Source organism: Musca autumnalis, unplaced genomic scaffold (genome assembly GCF_047663935.1).
Source record: "Musca autumnalis isolate F117 unplaced genomic scaffold, ASM4766393v1 scaffold_9, whole genome shotgun sequence".
Taxonomy (NCBI): domain Eukaryota; kingdom Metazoa; phylum Arthropoda; class Insecta; order Diptera; family Muscidae; genus Musca; species Musca autumnalis.
In genome coordinates, this window is record NW_027412450.1 from 104,995 (window position 1) to 119,908 (window position 14,914).

Below are 14,914 nucleotides of genomic sequence, written 5' to 3' on the forward strand. Positions count from 1 at the left end.
GCCTTACTGTAATTTAACCTTTTAGTGAGCCTCCTCCTTCGTTTCTCTACAACAATGAAATGAAAGAAAACGGCAAACGCTTGACACTTTCCAATGTTTTCAAAAGTTGTAGGCTTCTATTTCTCTCTTTATTAAGTTCGAAACAAAATTGTCCTTCTTCTGTCTGGTTCGACATTTCCTGGCCAGTTTTTCAAAGCCTTGCCTGGCCTGTGCTGGTGTACACTTAAAAGTGTCATTAAGTTTTATTAAGCGGATGCGGATGGAATCATATTTTGCCTTTGCCTGCTCCTTGCTGTTTTATTTTACCATTCAAGCTTTTAGTTGTTTAACTTTTGGTCTCTCTGTCTTTTGTTTCCATTACAGCGGAGGACATTCATTTGGATGACCTGTATACACGCTATCGCCAACGATTGCGTAAGTCATTATTTCGCTCCGGTCTATGGATATCGCTGGTGGCATGTGTGGTTTCCATTATAATTGGTGTGATATACCAACAGGTGAGTTGAATGAATTTCGTAAAATAATATCAGAATATGGGGAAAATGGTAAGAGAGGGTAGTATCTATAAGGCAAGAATTGAAAAGAAGAAGAAAAAAGTTGTCGTTAAGAATTTTTCGTATAAAAAAGTCGTCGATAACAAGCTTTTCTGTTGGCAAAATAATATCTATTATATATTTCTATAGAAAATGTTAACAATACTAATTTTTTCAATAGAAATATCATCGATAACAAAATTTTCAATAGAATAAGTCATCGATTACATTTTTTAGAAAAAGTAATCGGTAACAAAATTTTCTATTGAAAAAGTAATTGATAACAGAAATGTCTATAGAAAAAATCGTCGACAACAATTTTTTTTATATTTAAAAAATTATCAATAACAAATTTTTCTACGGAAAAAGTTATTGATAATAAAATTTTCTATAGAAAAGGTTATCGATAACAACTGTTTTTATGCAAAAAGCCATCGATTACAATTTTTTTATTGAAAAAAATCAAAAATTTTATTGGAAAAAGTAAACGAAAATAAAATTTTCGGTAGAACAAATAATCGATAACAAAGTTTTTCTATTGAAAACATTATTGATAAAAATTTTTTCAATAGAAAAAGTTATCGATAACAACTTTTTTATTGCGAAAATTATCAATAGCAACATTTTTCTATTAAAAGAGTCATCAGCAATAAATTGTTCGATAGTAAAAATCACCGATAACAACGTCATCTATGAAAAAGTTAGCGATAACATATTTTTCTGTGGAAAATGTCATCGATAAAATATTTTTCTATAAATAAAACAATCGATAAAAACTTTTCCCACAGCAAAAAATCAACGATAACAACTTTTTCTATAGAAAAAGTCATCGATAAAAATATTTCACAGAAATGCCGTCGATGAAAACTTTTCCTACAAAAACATCATCGATAACAACTGTTTATATACCAAAAAATCGGTATTACTTTTTCTACAGAAAAAAATATAAATAATGTCAATTACAACTTTCTCAACAGGAAAAAGCATCGGTTCCAACTTTTTTCATATAGAGTGTCATCGATTACAAATGTTTCAATGGAAAATGTCATCGATAACAACCTTTGCAATGGAAAAGCCATCGATAACAACTTCCATCAATATCAAATTTTTCTATGGAAAAAGCCAATAAAAATAAAAATAAAAATTTTTTATGGAAGAAACCATCGATTACTCCATTTTCTATAACGCTTCTATAGAAAATATCGATAGCAAATTTTTCGCTAAAAAAATATTATAGGAAAAGTCATCGATAAACATTTTTCAATAGAAAATGTCATAACAACCTTTTCAATACAGAAAATAATCGATAACAACTTTTTCTATAGAAACAGTAATCAATAACAAACTTTGGAAATGGAAAAAGTAATCGATAGTAATTTTTTCTATTGATTTTTCTATAGAAAACGTTGTTATCGATAACTTTTATTTAGAAAAAAATTTTATAGATTACTTATGCTATAGAAAAATTAATTTTTCTATAGCGCATATTTTGTTATCGATAACCTTTTTCATAAAAAATTTGAACTCGAAAAATTTTCTCTAGAAAAATCGATTTACAAATTGTTATCGATTTTCTATAGAAACGTTGTCATATTTTATTTTTCTTTAGGAAAATTTGTTATAAATGACTTTTGCTATAAAAATATTTGTTATCGATGGCTTTTTCCATGGAAATCGATAATTTTAGCTAACAACATCGATGAAAAAATTGTTATCGATGGATTTTCTATTTGTTATCGATGACTGCTATAGAAAAGTTTGTTAACGATGACTTTTTCTATATAAAAAGTTGTTATCGATTACGTTTTCTATAGAAAACTATGTTATCGTTTACTTTTTCTATAGAAAATGTTATTATCGATTACTTTTTCTTAGGAAAACTTTGTTATCGATGACGTTTTCTATAGAAAACGTTGTTATCGATGACCTTCTCTATAGCAAAAATTTATATCTATGATTTTTTGTGGAAATTTGTCATCGTTAAATTTCTATTTTCTATACAAAAGTTTTTTATCGATGACTTTTTCCATGGAAAAATTTGAAATCGATCATTTTTCTCTAGCAAAATCGATGAAAAACTTGTTATCGATAGCAGTTTCTATAGAAAACGTTGTTATCGATGGCATTTTCTATAGAAAAATTTGTCATTGATGACTTTCACTATAGAAAAAGTTGTTACCGATGACTTATTCAAAAGAAAAAAGAAGTTTTCGATGTCTTATTCACTCATCGTTAGTGAGTTTTTCTATAGAAAAAGTCATAGTTAGTGAGTTTTTCTATAGAAAAAGTAATCGTTAGTGAGTTTTTCTATAGAAAAAGTAATCGTTAGTGAGTTTTTCTATAGAAAAAGTAATAGTTAGTGAAGAAAAAGTCATAGTTAGTGAGTTTTTCTAAAGAAAAAGTCATCGTTAATGAGTTTTTCTATAGAAAAAGTCATCGTTAGTGTGTTTTTCTATAGAAAAAGTAATCGTTAGTGTGTTTTTCTATAGAAAAAGTCATCGTTAGTGTGTTTTTCTATAGAAAAAGTTATCGTTAGTGAGTTTTTCTACAGATAAAGTCATCGTTAGTGAGTTTTTCTATAGAAAAAGTCATCGTTAGTAATTTTTTCTATAGAAAAAATCATCGTTAGTGAGTTTTTCTACAGAAAAAGTCATCGTTAGTGAGTTTTTCTACAGAAAAAGTCGTCGTTAGTGAATTTTTCTATAGAAAAAGTGATCGTTAGTGGGGTTTTCAATAGAAAAAGGCATCGTTAGTGAGTTTTTCAATAGAAAAAGTCATCGTTAGTGAGTTTTTCTACAGAAACAGTCATCGTTAGTAATTTTTTCTATAGAAAAAATCATCGTTAGTGAGTTTTTCTACAGAAAAAGTCATCGTTAGTGGGGTTTTCAATAGAAAAAGGCATCGTTAGTGAGTTTTTCAATAGAAAAAGTCATCGTTAGTGAGTTTTTCTATAGAAACAGTCATCGTTAGTGTGTTTTTCTATAGAAAAACGTTGTTATCGTTGGCATTTTCTATAGAAAAATTTGTCATTGATGACTTTCACTATAGTTTTTTCTAGTTTTTTCTATAGAAAAAGTTGTTATCGATTACTTTTTTTATAAAAAAATTTGTTATCGATGTTTCTATAGAAGAATTTTTTATCGATGACTTTTTCTATAGAGAAAGTTGTTATCGATGTTTATTTCTATTTAAAATTTCTTATCGATGACTTTTTCTATAGAAATATTTGTTATGGAAAAATCGATCAAAATGTCACCGATTGCAAAGATTATGTAATCGATAGGCCATCTAGAACAACTTTTTATACAGAAAAAATCATCCATAACAACTTTTCTATGGAAAAAAATCATGGATTTCTATGTTCTGCTTTATTTTACCATACCCTTTCATTCTCTCCTTTGCCACCTCATTCACTCACTTCCTCTTCTTTTTGAATAATTTCAGGAATTGTTGCACACCCTACTGCTGGCCTTGGCAGCTCTAATATCGGCCAGCATATTAACCGCTCTGCAATTCCCAGCCGTTTTAAGTTCACCCGTCGCCGCATTGGCTTTTGCCATTGTGACCACATTCTCGTTGGGAACGATAGCCGCAATTACGGGTGAAGAATTGGCGCCATTACCGTTATTTGCTGTATTCCTGGTAAGTTTGTAAGGATATTGAGTCTGTCTGTAATTAATCGAAAACTGTACTCAAAGAGTTTCATTGTGCAAGTGTGTGTGTGTGAGACTTTTGAATATCTGCATATGGGAGACACGCATTACCATTATGCCATTGGAAACGGAAGTTTGCCATCATTGGCAAATGTTGTTCCGATGCAATGCATTGCATGCCCAATAAACGGAAGTTGTTGTCCCCAAACGTCAATTAAGTGTTTGTTGTAAAAAAATGTTTTCAAATTTGCTCTGTTCCAGAACCTGCAAGAAGCTATTATTTTTTACTACGATAACATTTTTTCCTTTATGTTATCGGAAAAAATAGTAAAAATTAGAAGATTCTTGCAGTTCTGGAACAAAGCAATTGTTATTGATTATAATACATAGTTGGTCATCGGAAATAAAATGGCAACATTTTCTATGGGTAATAAATTTTTCTACTGAAAAAGTCATCGATATCACTGGTCAACAGGACTTTTGTTTCAACTGAAGTTGCAGTTGTTTCTAGATGAAATCGGCGAGTTATTTTCAAATCTGGTCCCCGTTTTTCTCCATCAGCTCTTGTTTTTGAGATATAGCTCAAAATCGGTTTTTACGAGTTTAACCCAGACTTTCGTTATTTTCGGATACAAACAAATAATTTTTTGTGGGTTTTTCGAAATTAATATATTAAGGAGATGTTGTACGCTCGATACAAATCGTTTTTGAAATAGTTATGATGAGTATATATCAAAAAATATAGAAAATATACGACGGACCTTGTAAAAGTTGCATATTTTGAGTACTTTAAGCTGTAATTACGTCATCGGGGAAAGTCATAGGATCTTCGTATGGTACTCCGGATATGCTTAGGGTGTCTACTATATAATCCAGTATTCAAATGTATAATATAAAGTTCATAGCCCCCATGATGCGGCCATAACCTAAAAATCGACATGAAGACTGCTAAAGGGAATTAATTTACCAGTGATATCATTACCACATAAGCCATTTACTTTTCAATGGCAGTCTTCATGATGATTTTTAGGTTATGGCCGAATCATGGGCGCTATGAACTTTATATTATATATTTGAATACTGGACTATATAGTAGACACCCTAAGCATATCCGCATTACCATATGAAGATCCTATGACTTCCCCCGATGACGTAATTACAGCTTAAAATACTCAAAATAAGCAATTTTTACAAGGTCCGTCGTATATTTTCTATATTTTTTTTGATATATACTCGCCATAACTATTTAAAAAACGATTTATATCGAGTGTACAACATCTCCTTAATATATTAATGTCGAAAAACCCACAAAAAAATATTTGTTTGTATCCGAAAATAACGAAAGTCTGGGTTAAACTCGTCAAAACCGATTTTGAGCTATATCTCAAAAACAAGAGCTAATGGAGAAAAACCGGGACCGGATTTGAAAATAACTCGCCGATTTCATCTAGAAACAACTACAACTTCGTCTAAAACATTCAACTTTTTTAATTTTGTTAAGCAGTGTATTGAATTCTTCAATAGAAAAATCATCGTTAGTGAGTTTTTTCTAATAAAAAGTCATCGTTAGTGAAATTTTCTAAAGTAATAGTCACCGTTAGTGAGTTTTCCATAGAAAAAGTCATCGCCAGTGAGTTTTTCTAAAGAAAAAGTCATCGTTGATGTGTTTTTCTCTAGAAAAAGCCATCGCTAGTGAGTTTTTCTATAAAAAAATTCATCGTTAGTGAGTTTTTCTATAGAAAAAATCATGGTTAGTGAGTTTTTCAATAGAAAAACGCATTGTTAGTTAGTTTTTCTATAGAAAAAGTCATCGTTAGCGAGTTTTTCTATAGAAAAAGTCATCGTTAGTGAGTTTTTCTATAGAAAAAGTCATCGTTAGTGAGTTTTTCTATAGAAAAAGTCATCGTTAGTGAGTTTTTCTATAGAAAAAGTCATCGTTAGTGAGTTTTTCTATAGAAAAAGTCATCGTTAGTGAGTTTTTCTATAGAAAAAGTCATCGTTAGTGAGTTTTTCTATAGAAAAAGTCATCGTTAGTGAATTTTCCTATAGAAAAAGGCATCGATAATGAAATTTTCTATAGAAAAAGTCATCGATATTGAATTTTTCTATAGAAAAGCTCATCGATATTGAATTTTCCTATAGAAATAGTCATCGATACTAAATTTTGCTATATAGAAAAACTTATCAATATTGAATTCTTCTTCAGTAGAAGTCATCGATATTAATTTTTTCTATAGAAAAAATCGTCGATACTTAATTTTTCTATTGAAAAAGTCATCGATATTGAATTTTTCTGTAGAAAAAGTCATCGATATTGAATTTTTCTATAGATAAAGTCATCGATATTGAATTTTTCTTTAGAAAAAATCATAGATATTGAAGTTTTATATAGGAGAAGTCATCGATATTGAATTTTTCTATAGATAAAGTCATCGATATTGAATTTTCCTTTAGAAAAAATCATCGATATTAATATTTCTATAGAAAAAGTCATCGATATTGAATTTTTCTATAGAAAAAGTCATCGATATTAATATTTCTATAGAAAAAGTCATCGATATTGAATTTTTCTATTCAAAAAGTCATCGATATTGAAGTTTTCTATAGAAGAAGTCATCGATATTGAATTTTTCTATAGAAAAAATCATCGATATTGAATTTTTCTGTAGAAAAAATCATCGATATTGAATTCTTTTATAGATAGAGTCATCGATATTAATATTTCTATAGAAGAAGTCATCGATATTGAATTTTTCTATAGAAACACTCACCGATATTAATTTTTTCTACAGAAAAAGTCATCGATTTTTAATTTTTCTATAGAAAAAGTCATCGATAATGAATATTGAATTTTTCCATAGAAAAAGTCATCGATATTGAAATTTTCTATAAAAAATCATCGATATTAAATTCTTCTATAGAAAAAGTCATCGATATTGAATTTTTCTATAGAAAAAGTTATCGATATTGAACTTTTCTATTCAAAAAGTCATCGATATTGAACTTTTCTATAGAAAAACTCATCGATATTATATTTTTCTATATAAAAAGTCACCGATATTGAATTTTTCTATAGTTAAAGTCATCGATATTGAATTTTTCTATAGAAAAAGTCATCGATATTGAATTTTTCAATAGATAAAGTCATCGATATTTAAGTTTTCTATAGAAAAAATCATCGATATTGAAGTTTTCTATAGGAGAAGTCATCGATATTGAATTTTTCTATAGAAAAAAGTTATGGATATTGAACTTTTCTATTCAAAAAGTCATCGATATTGAACTTTTCTATAGAAAAACTCATCGATATTAAATTTTTCTATACAAAAAGTCACCGATATTGAATTTTTCTATAGAAAAAGTCATCGATATTGAAGTTTTCTTTAGGAGAAGTCATCGATATTGAATTTTTCTATAGTTAAAGTCATCGATATTGAATTTTTCTATAGAAATAGTCATCGATACTAAATTTTGCTATATAGAAAAACTTATCAATATTGAATTCTTCTTCAGTAGAAGTCATCGATATTAATTTTTTCTATAGAAAAATTCGTCGATACTTAATTTTTCTATAGAAAAATTCATCGATATTGAATTTTTCTATTGAAAAAGTCATCGATATTGAATTTTTCTGTAGAAAAAGTCATCGATATTGAATTTTTCTATAGAAAAAATCATAGATATTGAAGTTTTATATAGGAGAAGTCATCGATATTGAATTTTTCTATAGAAAAAGTTATCGATATTGAACTTTTCTATTCAAAAAGTCATCGACATTGAACTTTTCTATAGAAAAACTCATCGATATTAAATTTTTCTATACAAAAAGTCACCGATATTGAATTTTTCTATAGAAAAAGTCATCGATATTGAAGTTTTCTATAGAAAAAGTCATCGATATTGAAGTTTTCTATAGTTAAAGTCATCGATATTGAATTTTTCTATAGAAAAAGTCATCGATATTGAATTTTTCTATAGAAAAAGTCATCGATATTGAATTTTTCAATGGATAAAGTCATCGATATTGAAGTTTTCTATAGAAAAAATCATCGATATTGAAGTTTTCTATAGGAGAAGTCATCGATATTGAATTTTTCTATAGAAAAAAGTTATCGATATTGAACTTTTCTATTCAAAAAGTCATCGATATTGAACTTTTCTATAGAAAAACTCATCGATATTAAATTTTTCTATACAAAAATCACCGATATTGAATTTTTCTATAGAAAAAGTCATCGATATTGAAGTTTTCTTAAGGAGAAGTCATCGATATTGAATTTTTCTATAGAAAAAGTCATCAATATTGAATTTTCCTGTAGAAAAAGTCATCGATATTGAATTTTCCTATAGAAAAAGTCGTCGATATTGAATTTTTCTATAGAAAAAATCACCGATATTGAATTCTTCTATGGATAAAGTTATCGATATTAATTTTTTCTATAGAAAAAGTCATCGATATTGAACTTTTCTATACAAAAAGTCATCGATATTGAAATTTGCTATAGAAAACATCATCGATATTGAATTCTTCTATGGATAAAGTTATCGATATTAATTTTTTCTATAGAAAAAGTCATCCATATTGAATTTTTCTATAGAAAAAGTCATCGATATTGAATTTTTCTATAGAAAAAGTCATCGATATTAATATTTCTATAGAAAAAGTCATCGATATTGAATTTTTCTATTCAAAAAGTCATCGATATTGAAGTTTTCTATAGAAGAAGTCATCGATATTGAATTTTTCTATAGAAAAAATCATCGATATTGAATTTTTCTGTAGAAAAAATCATCGATATTGAATTCTTTTATAGATAGAGTCATCGATATTAATATTTCTATAGAAGAAGTCATCGATATTGAATTTTTCTATAGAAACACTCACCGATATTAATTTTTTCTACAGAAAAAGTCATCGATTTTTAATTTTTCTATAGAAAAAGTCATCGAATAATGAATATTGAATTATTCCATAGAAAAAGTCATCGATATTGAAATTTTCTATAAAAAAATCATCGATATTAAATTCTTCTATAGAAAAAGTCATCGATATTGAATTTTTCTATGGAAAAAATCATCGATATTAAATTCTTCTATAGAAAAACTCATCGATATTAAATTCTTCTATAGAAAAACTCATCGATATTAAATTTTTCTATACAAAAAGTCACCGATATTGAATTTTTCTATAGAAAACGGTCATCGATATTGAACTCTTTAATAGAAAAATCATCGTTAGTGAATTTTTTCTATAGCAAAAGTCATCGTTAGTGTGTTTTCCATAGAAAAAGTCATCGTTAGTGAGTTTTTCTATAGAAAAAGTCATCGTTTGTGGATTTTTCTATAGAAAAAGTCATCGTTAACGATTTTTTCTATAGAAAAAGTCATTTATAAAAAATTTTTCTATAGAAAAAGTCATCAATAATTAAATTTTCTATAGCAAAAGTCATGGTTAGTGAATTTTCCATAGAAAAAGTCTTCGTTAGTGAGTTTTCTATAGAAAAAGTCATCGTTAGTGAGTTTTTCTCTAGAAAAAGTCATCGTTAGTGAGTTTTTCTGTAGAACAAGTCTTCGTTAGTGAGTTTTCCTATAGAAAAAGTCGTTAGTGATTTTTTCTATAGAAAAAGTCATCTTTAATGAGTTTTTCTATAGACAAATTCATCGTTAATGAGTATTTCTATAGAAAAAGTCATCGTTTGTGTGCATTTCTATAGAAAAAGTCATCGTTAGTGAGTTTTTTTGTAGAAAAAGTCATCGTTAGTCAGTTTTTCTATAGAAAAAATCATCGTTAGTGACTTTTTTCTATAGGAAAAATCATCGTAAGTGAGTTTTTCTATAGAAAAAGTCATCGTTAGTGAATTTTTCTTTAGAAAATGTCATAAATATTAAATTTTTCTAAAAAAAGTCATCGATATTGTCTTTTTTTCTATTGAAAAAGTCATCGATATTGAATTCTTATATAGACACGGTCATCGATAACAACTTTTGTATATACATATGCGTTACAAAAATGCATGCCAACCAAACAAGTCCCCAATGTCTCATTACATTCAACAGCTCAAACACGCAAAATTACAACAATGCAATAAAGTAATAACAGCAACAACATCTCATAGCATTTCCATATTAATTATGTTTCTGTATTTGTTGTTTTAATTCGTTTTTTTTTCTTTTCTCATTTGCCTCCAGGGTATTCATACAATGCTGCCAATATCGTGGCCAGTGTCTGTGGTCTTGGCCCTATTTATGACGGCCATACATGTTGTCTATCGCCTGTGCATTGCACCGGACTATTCGCCTAATTTACCTGTGGTAAGTAGCTGCCCGCCCACCCCCAACCATTCAAAAAGGATGCCAATGAATATTAACACCAAAAACCAGCAACAACAACAACATCACTTCCAACAACAACGACTACACTTGAATGTGATTTTTGTGAAAATGAAATTTAAATTGGATCGGAGTTTTGTCGAAAAGAGACAAAAGATTCAAGTGATGAATGACAATGACGGAGAGAGGGAGCGAAGGAAGAGGGATGTGTATTTAGAGGGATTTTTACGAAGCTAATTAGAAAAATATGTAGCCTCGCATAGTTTAAATCGGTTTTGTTTCGTTTGCACAAAATGCAACAGGCCGGAAGCAAGGACGTCACTTTATCAAATGAATGTCAATTTAAATGGTGTTGTTTTTGTGGCTAAAACCTTTTTGTTGTATTCAAAAACCAAGTCATTAAAAATCATAAATTTTTCAACAACCAGAAATGTCATTGAAAAGTAGGCAACATATGTTTGTTGTAGTTGTTTTTGTTCTGCACTTAAAGGACATGCATACATACATACAAAAAACTATTAAACATCATAGTAATTTACAACACATTTGCAAAATGGCTCTACTATGTCCTTGATGCCGGAAACAACATCAACATCCCCATGAACACTGTGGTGTATGGCTGCTCACCATATGGACGCCTGCCTGGCAATTGGAATTGCCTTTAGTTTATCTCTTCAAGTCATCTGACATTTGTTGCACTCTTTTAAGTTTTGCAACAAAATGTCTGGTTATAAATGTATGTTCTGTTTCTTTTTCTCCACACGAATTTTGTGGCAGAGACGGAGAGGGTTATCGGTGGGAGGTGTAAAACCATTCCATGTAGTTTAACTTGTTGTGGGATTTTAGTGACTATTCCAAGTGCAAACAAGGTAAAGGCCAAGGTAAAGCGAAATAGGCATGAATTACACGTGAACTATCAATGTGAAGGTAAATGTGAAACCTATCGCAGAAAAATAAATAATTACATAATAAAACGTTTAAAACAAATAGAGGTTTTAGGGATTTATTATAATAAGTTTTTTGATGGAAATGTTCAGGAAATAATAATTTTTCTACGGGAAAAATTAGCGATTAAAAGTTTTTCAATCGAAAATGCATCATAACATATTTTCGATAGAAAGACTCATCGATAACAAGTGTTTCTTCAAAAAATCCACCAAACTCTTTTGTTTTTTTCGATAACTACTTTTTCTGTAGAAAAAGTCATCGTTAACATTCTTTTATGTGGAAAAAGTAATCGATAACTACTTTTTCTGTAGAAAAAGTAATCGATAACAAATTTTTCTGTAGAAAAAGTCAACGCCAACATTTTTTTTCTATTGATATATTCATGATAACTGCTCTTTCCATAGAAAAACTTATGGATAACTTTCGTTCTATAGAAAAACTTATAGATGACTACTTGTTTTTATAGAAAAGGTCAGCGACAACAACTTTTTGTAGAAAAAGTCATCCATAACTATTTTTCTGTAGAAAAAGTCATCGACAACAATTTTTTTCTGAAGATAAAGTCATCGATACCAACTTTTTCTTTAGATAAGTGATCGACAAAAACTTTTTCTATGGAAAAAGTCATCGATACATTTTTTAAGTTATCGATAACAACGTTTTCTATAGGAGAAGATGTCTGTAACGAATTTTCTATAGGATAAGTCATATATAACTATAGGAAAAGTCATCGATAACAACTTTTCTATAGAAAGACTCATCGATAACTACTTTTTATATAGAAAATGTTATCGATAACATTTTTGTGTAGCAAAAGTCATCGATAACTACTTTTTCTGTGGCAAAAGTCATCGATAGCAACTTTTTCTATGGACAAAGTCATCGACAACACTCTTCAATAGGAAAATTTCCATAGGAAAATTCACCGATCAAAACGTTTTCCATAAAAAACTCATCGATAACTTTATACCTTATATCTTTTCGTATGAATAAAATTCTTGTCGATGACATTTTCTATAGAACAAATTGTTATCGATGACTTTTTTATAGAAAAAGTTATCTTTCTATAGGAAAATTGTCATCAATGAGTTTTTCTAAAGAAAAATTGTTATCGATGACTTTTTATATAGAAAAAAAAGTTATCAATAAGTTTTTCTATAGAAAAAGTTATTATCAATAAGTATTTCTATAGAAAGAGTTGCTATCGATGTCGTTGCCTATAGAAAAAAAGTTGTTATTCATGACTTGTCCTATAGAAAGTATTGTTATCGATAACCTTTTATAAAGAAAAATGTTATTTTCTACAGACAAATTTTTATCGATGACTTTTTCTATAGAAAAAGTATTTACCGAAAAGTTCATCGATAACTACTTTTTATATAGAAAATTTTTTGTAGAAAAAATCATCGATAACTACTTTTTCTGTAGAAAAAGTCATCGATAACTACTTTTTCTGTAGAAAAAGTCATCGATAGCAATTTTTTTCTATAGAAAAAGTTGTTATCTTTCTATAGAAAAAGTTGTCATCAATGAGTTTTTCTACAGAAAAATTGTTATCGATGACTTTTTCTATAGAAAATAAAGTTATCGATAAGTTTTTCTATAGAAAAAGTTATTATCGATAAGTATTTCTATAGAAAATGTTGTTATCGATGTCTTTTCCTATAGAACAATTTTGTTATTCCTATAGAAAGTGTTGTTATCGATAAATTTTTATAAAGAAAAATATTATTTGCTACAGAAACATTTTTATCAGTTACTTTTTATAAAAAAATGTTATCGATGAAATTTTATATAGGAAAAGTAGCTATCGATGAATTTTCCTGTAGAAAAAAAGTAGTTAGCGATGTGTTTTTTTTTATCGAACAAGTTGTTTTCAATGAGTCTTTCTATAAAACAAGTTGTTATCGATGAGTCTTTCTATAGAAAAAGATGTTATTGATGACTTTTCCAATAGAAAAAGTTGTTATCTATGACTTATCCTACAGAAAATTTGTTATAGATATCTTCGCCTACAGAAAAATTGTTATCGATAACTTTTTATAAAAAATTTTATCGATTACTTTTTTTATAGAAAAATCTGTTATCAATTAATTTTGCTATAAAAAAGATGTTATCAATTATTTGTGTTATAGAAATAGTTGTTATCGATTACTTTTTTTATAGAATAAGTTGTTATCGATTACTTTTTCCATGGAAAAAGCTTTTGTCTATCACTTATCTAACGAAAAAAAGTTGTTATCGATGACGTTTTCTATGGAAATGTTGTTATCGATGTCCTTTTCTACAGAAGAAATTTTTATCGTTGACTTTTTCTATAGAAAAAGCAGTTATCGATAAGTTTTTGTACAAAAATAGAGTCTTATAATAGAAAAAGTTGTTGACCTTGACTTATTCTACAGAAATAATTGATATCGATGACTTATTCTAGATTTGTTTCATGAACAATTTGTTATCGATGACTTTTTCCATAGAAAATGTTTTTGTCGATCACTTATCTACAGAAAAAATTGTCGTCGATGACAGAAAAAATTTTTATCGTAGACTTTTTCTATAGAAAAAGTAGTAATCGTTAAGTTTTTCTATAGAAAAAGTTGTTATCGATGAGTCCCTCAATAGAAATAGTAGTTGACGTTGCCTTTTTCTACAGAAATAATTATTATCGATGACTTATTCTAGATTTTTTCATAGAACAATTTGTTATCGATGACTTTTTCCATAGAAAAAGTTTTTGTCGATCACTTATCTTACGAAAAAAAGTTGTTATCGACGGCGTTTTCTATGGAAATGCTGTTATCGATGGCCTTTTCTACAGAAAAAATTTTTGTCGTTGACTTTTTCTATAGAAAAAGCAGTTATCGATAAGTTTTTGTACAAAAATAGTTGTTATCAATGAGTCTTATAATAGAAAAAGTTGTTGACCTTGACTTATTCTACAGAAATAATTGATATCGATGACTTATTCTAGATTTGTTTCATGAACAATTTGTTATTGATGACTTTTTCCATAGAAAATGTTTATGTCGATCACTTATCTTACGAAAAAAAGTTGTTTTCGATGACGTTTCCAATGGAAAACAGTTGTTATCGATGAATTTTTGTACAGAAAAAAAAACTATCGATGACCTTCTATAGATAGTATGTTATCGATCTATGAAAAAATGTTTATCGGTGGGTCAGAATATAGAAAAAGATCTTATCGATGACTTTTTCTACAGAAAAAATTGTTATCGATGACTTTTTCTACAAAAAGGTTGTTGTCGATGGCTTTTTCTACAGAGAAAATTGTTATCGATTACTTGTAAGTTTTTCTGTAGAAAAAGTTGTTGAACTCGTATTTTTCTACAGAACAAATTGTTATCGATTACTTTTTCTATAGAAAAAGTTGTTGTCGATTACTTTTTCTACAGAAAAAGTGGTTATCGATGATTTTTTCTACAGAAAAAGTTG

General features: G+C 28.3%; 1 protein-coding gene across 7 annotated transcripts in view; it reads left to right on the forward strand.

Annotated features, from left to right (window-relative positions):
* Positions 1-218: 218 nt before the first annotated feature.
* The window catches only part of LOC141388257 (adenylate cyclase type 2-like), a 60,145-nt gene continuing 45,449 nt past the window's right edge, over positions 219-14,914 (forward strand). For 6 of the 7 annotated variants that reach the window (XM_073958295.1, XM_073958293.1, XM_073958289.1 and 3 more), the window contains exons 1-2: positions 219-497; positions 10,376-10,498. In XM_073958295.1, coding sequence (XP_073814396.1) covers positions 10,388-10,498 — 111 coding nt within the window. In that variant the 5' untranslated portion in view covers positions 219-497; positions 10,376-10,387. Of the gene's footprint in view, positions 498-3,977; positions 4,176-10,375; positions 10,499-14,914 lie in introns of all 7 variants that reach the window. The other variant, XM_073958290.1, reaches the window with a different exon arrangement.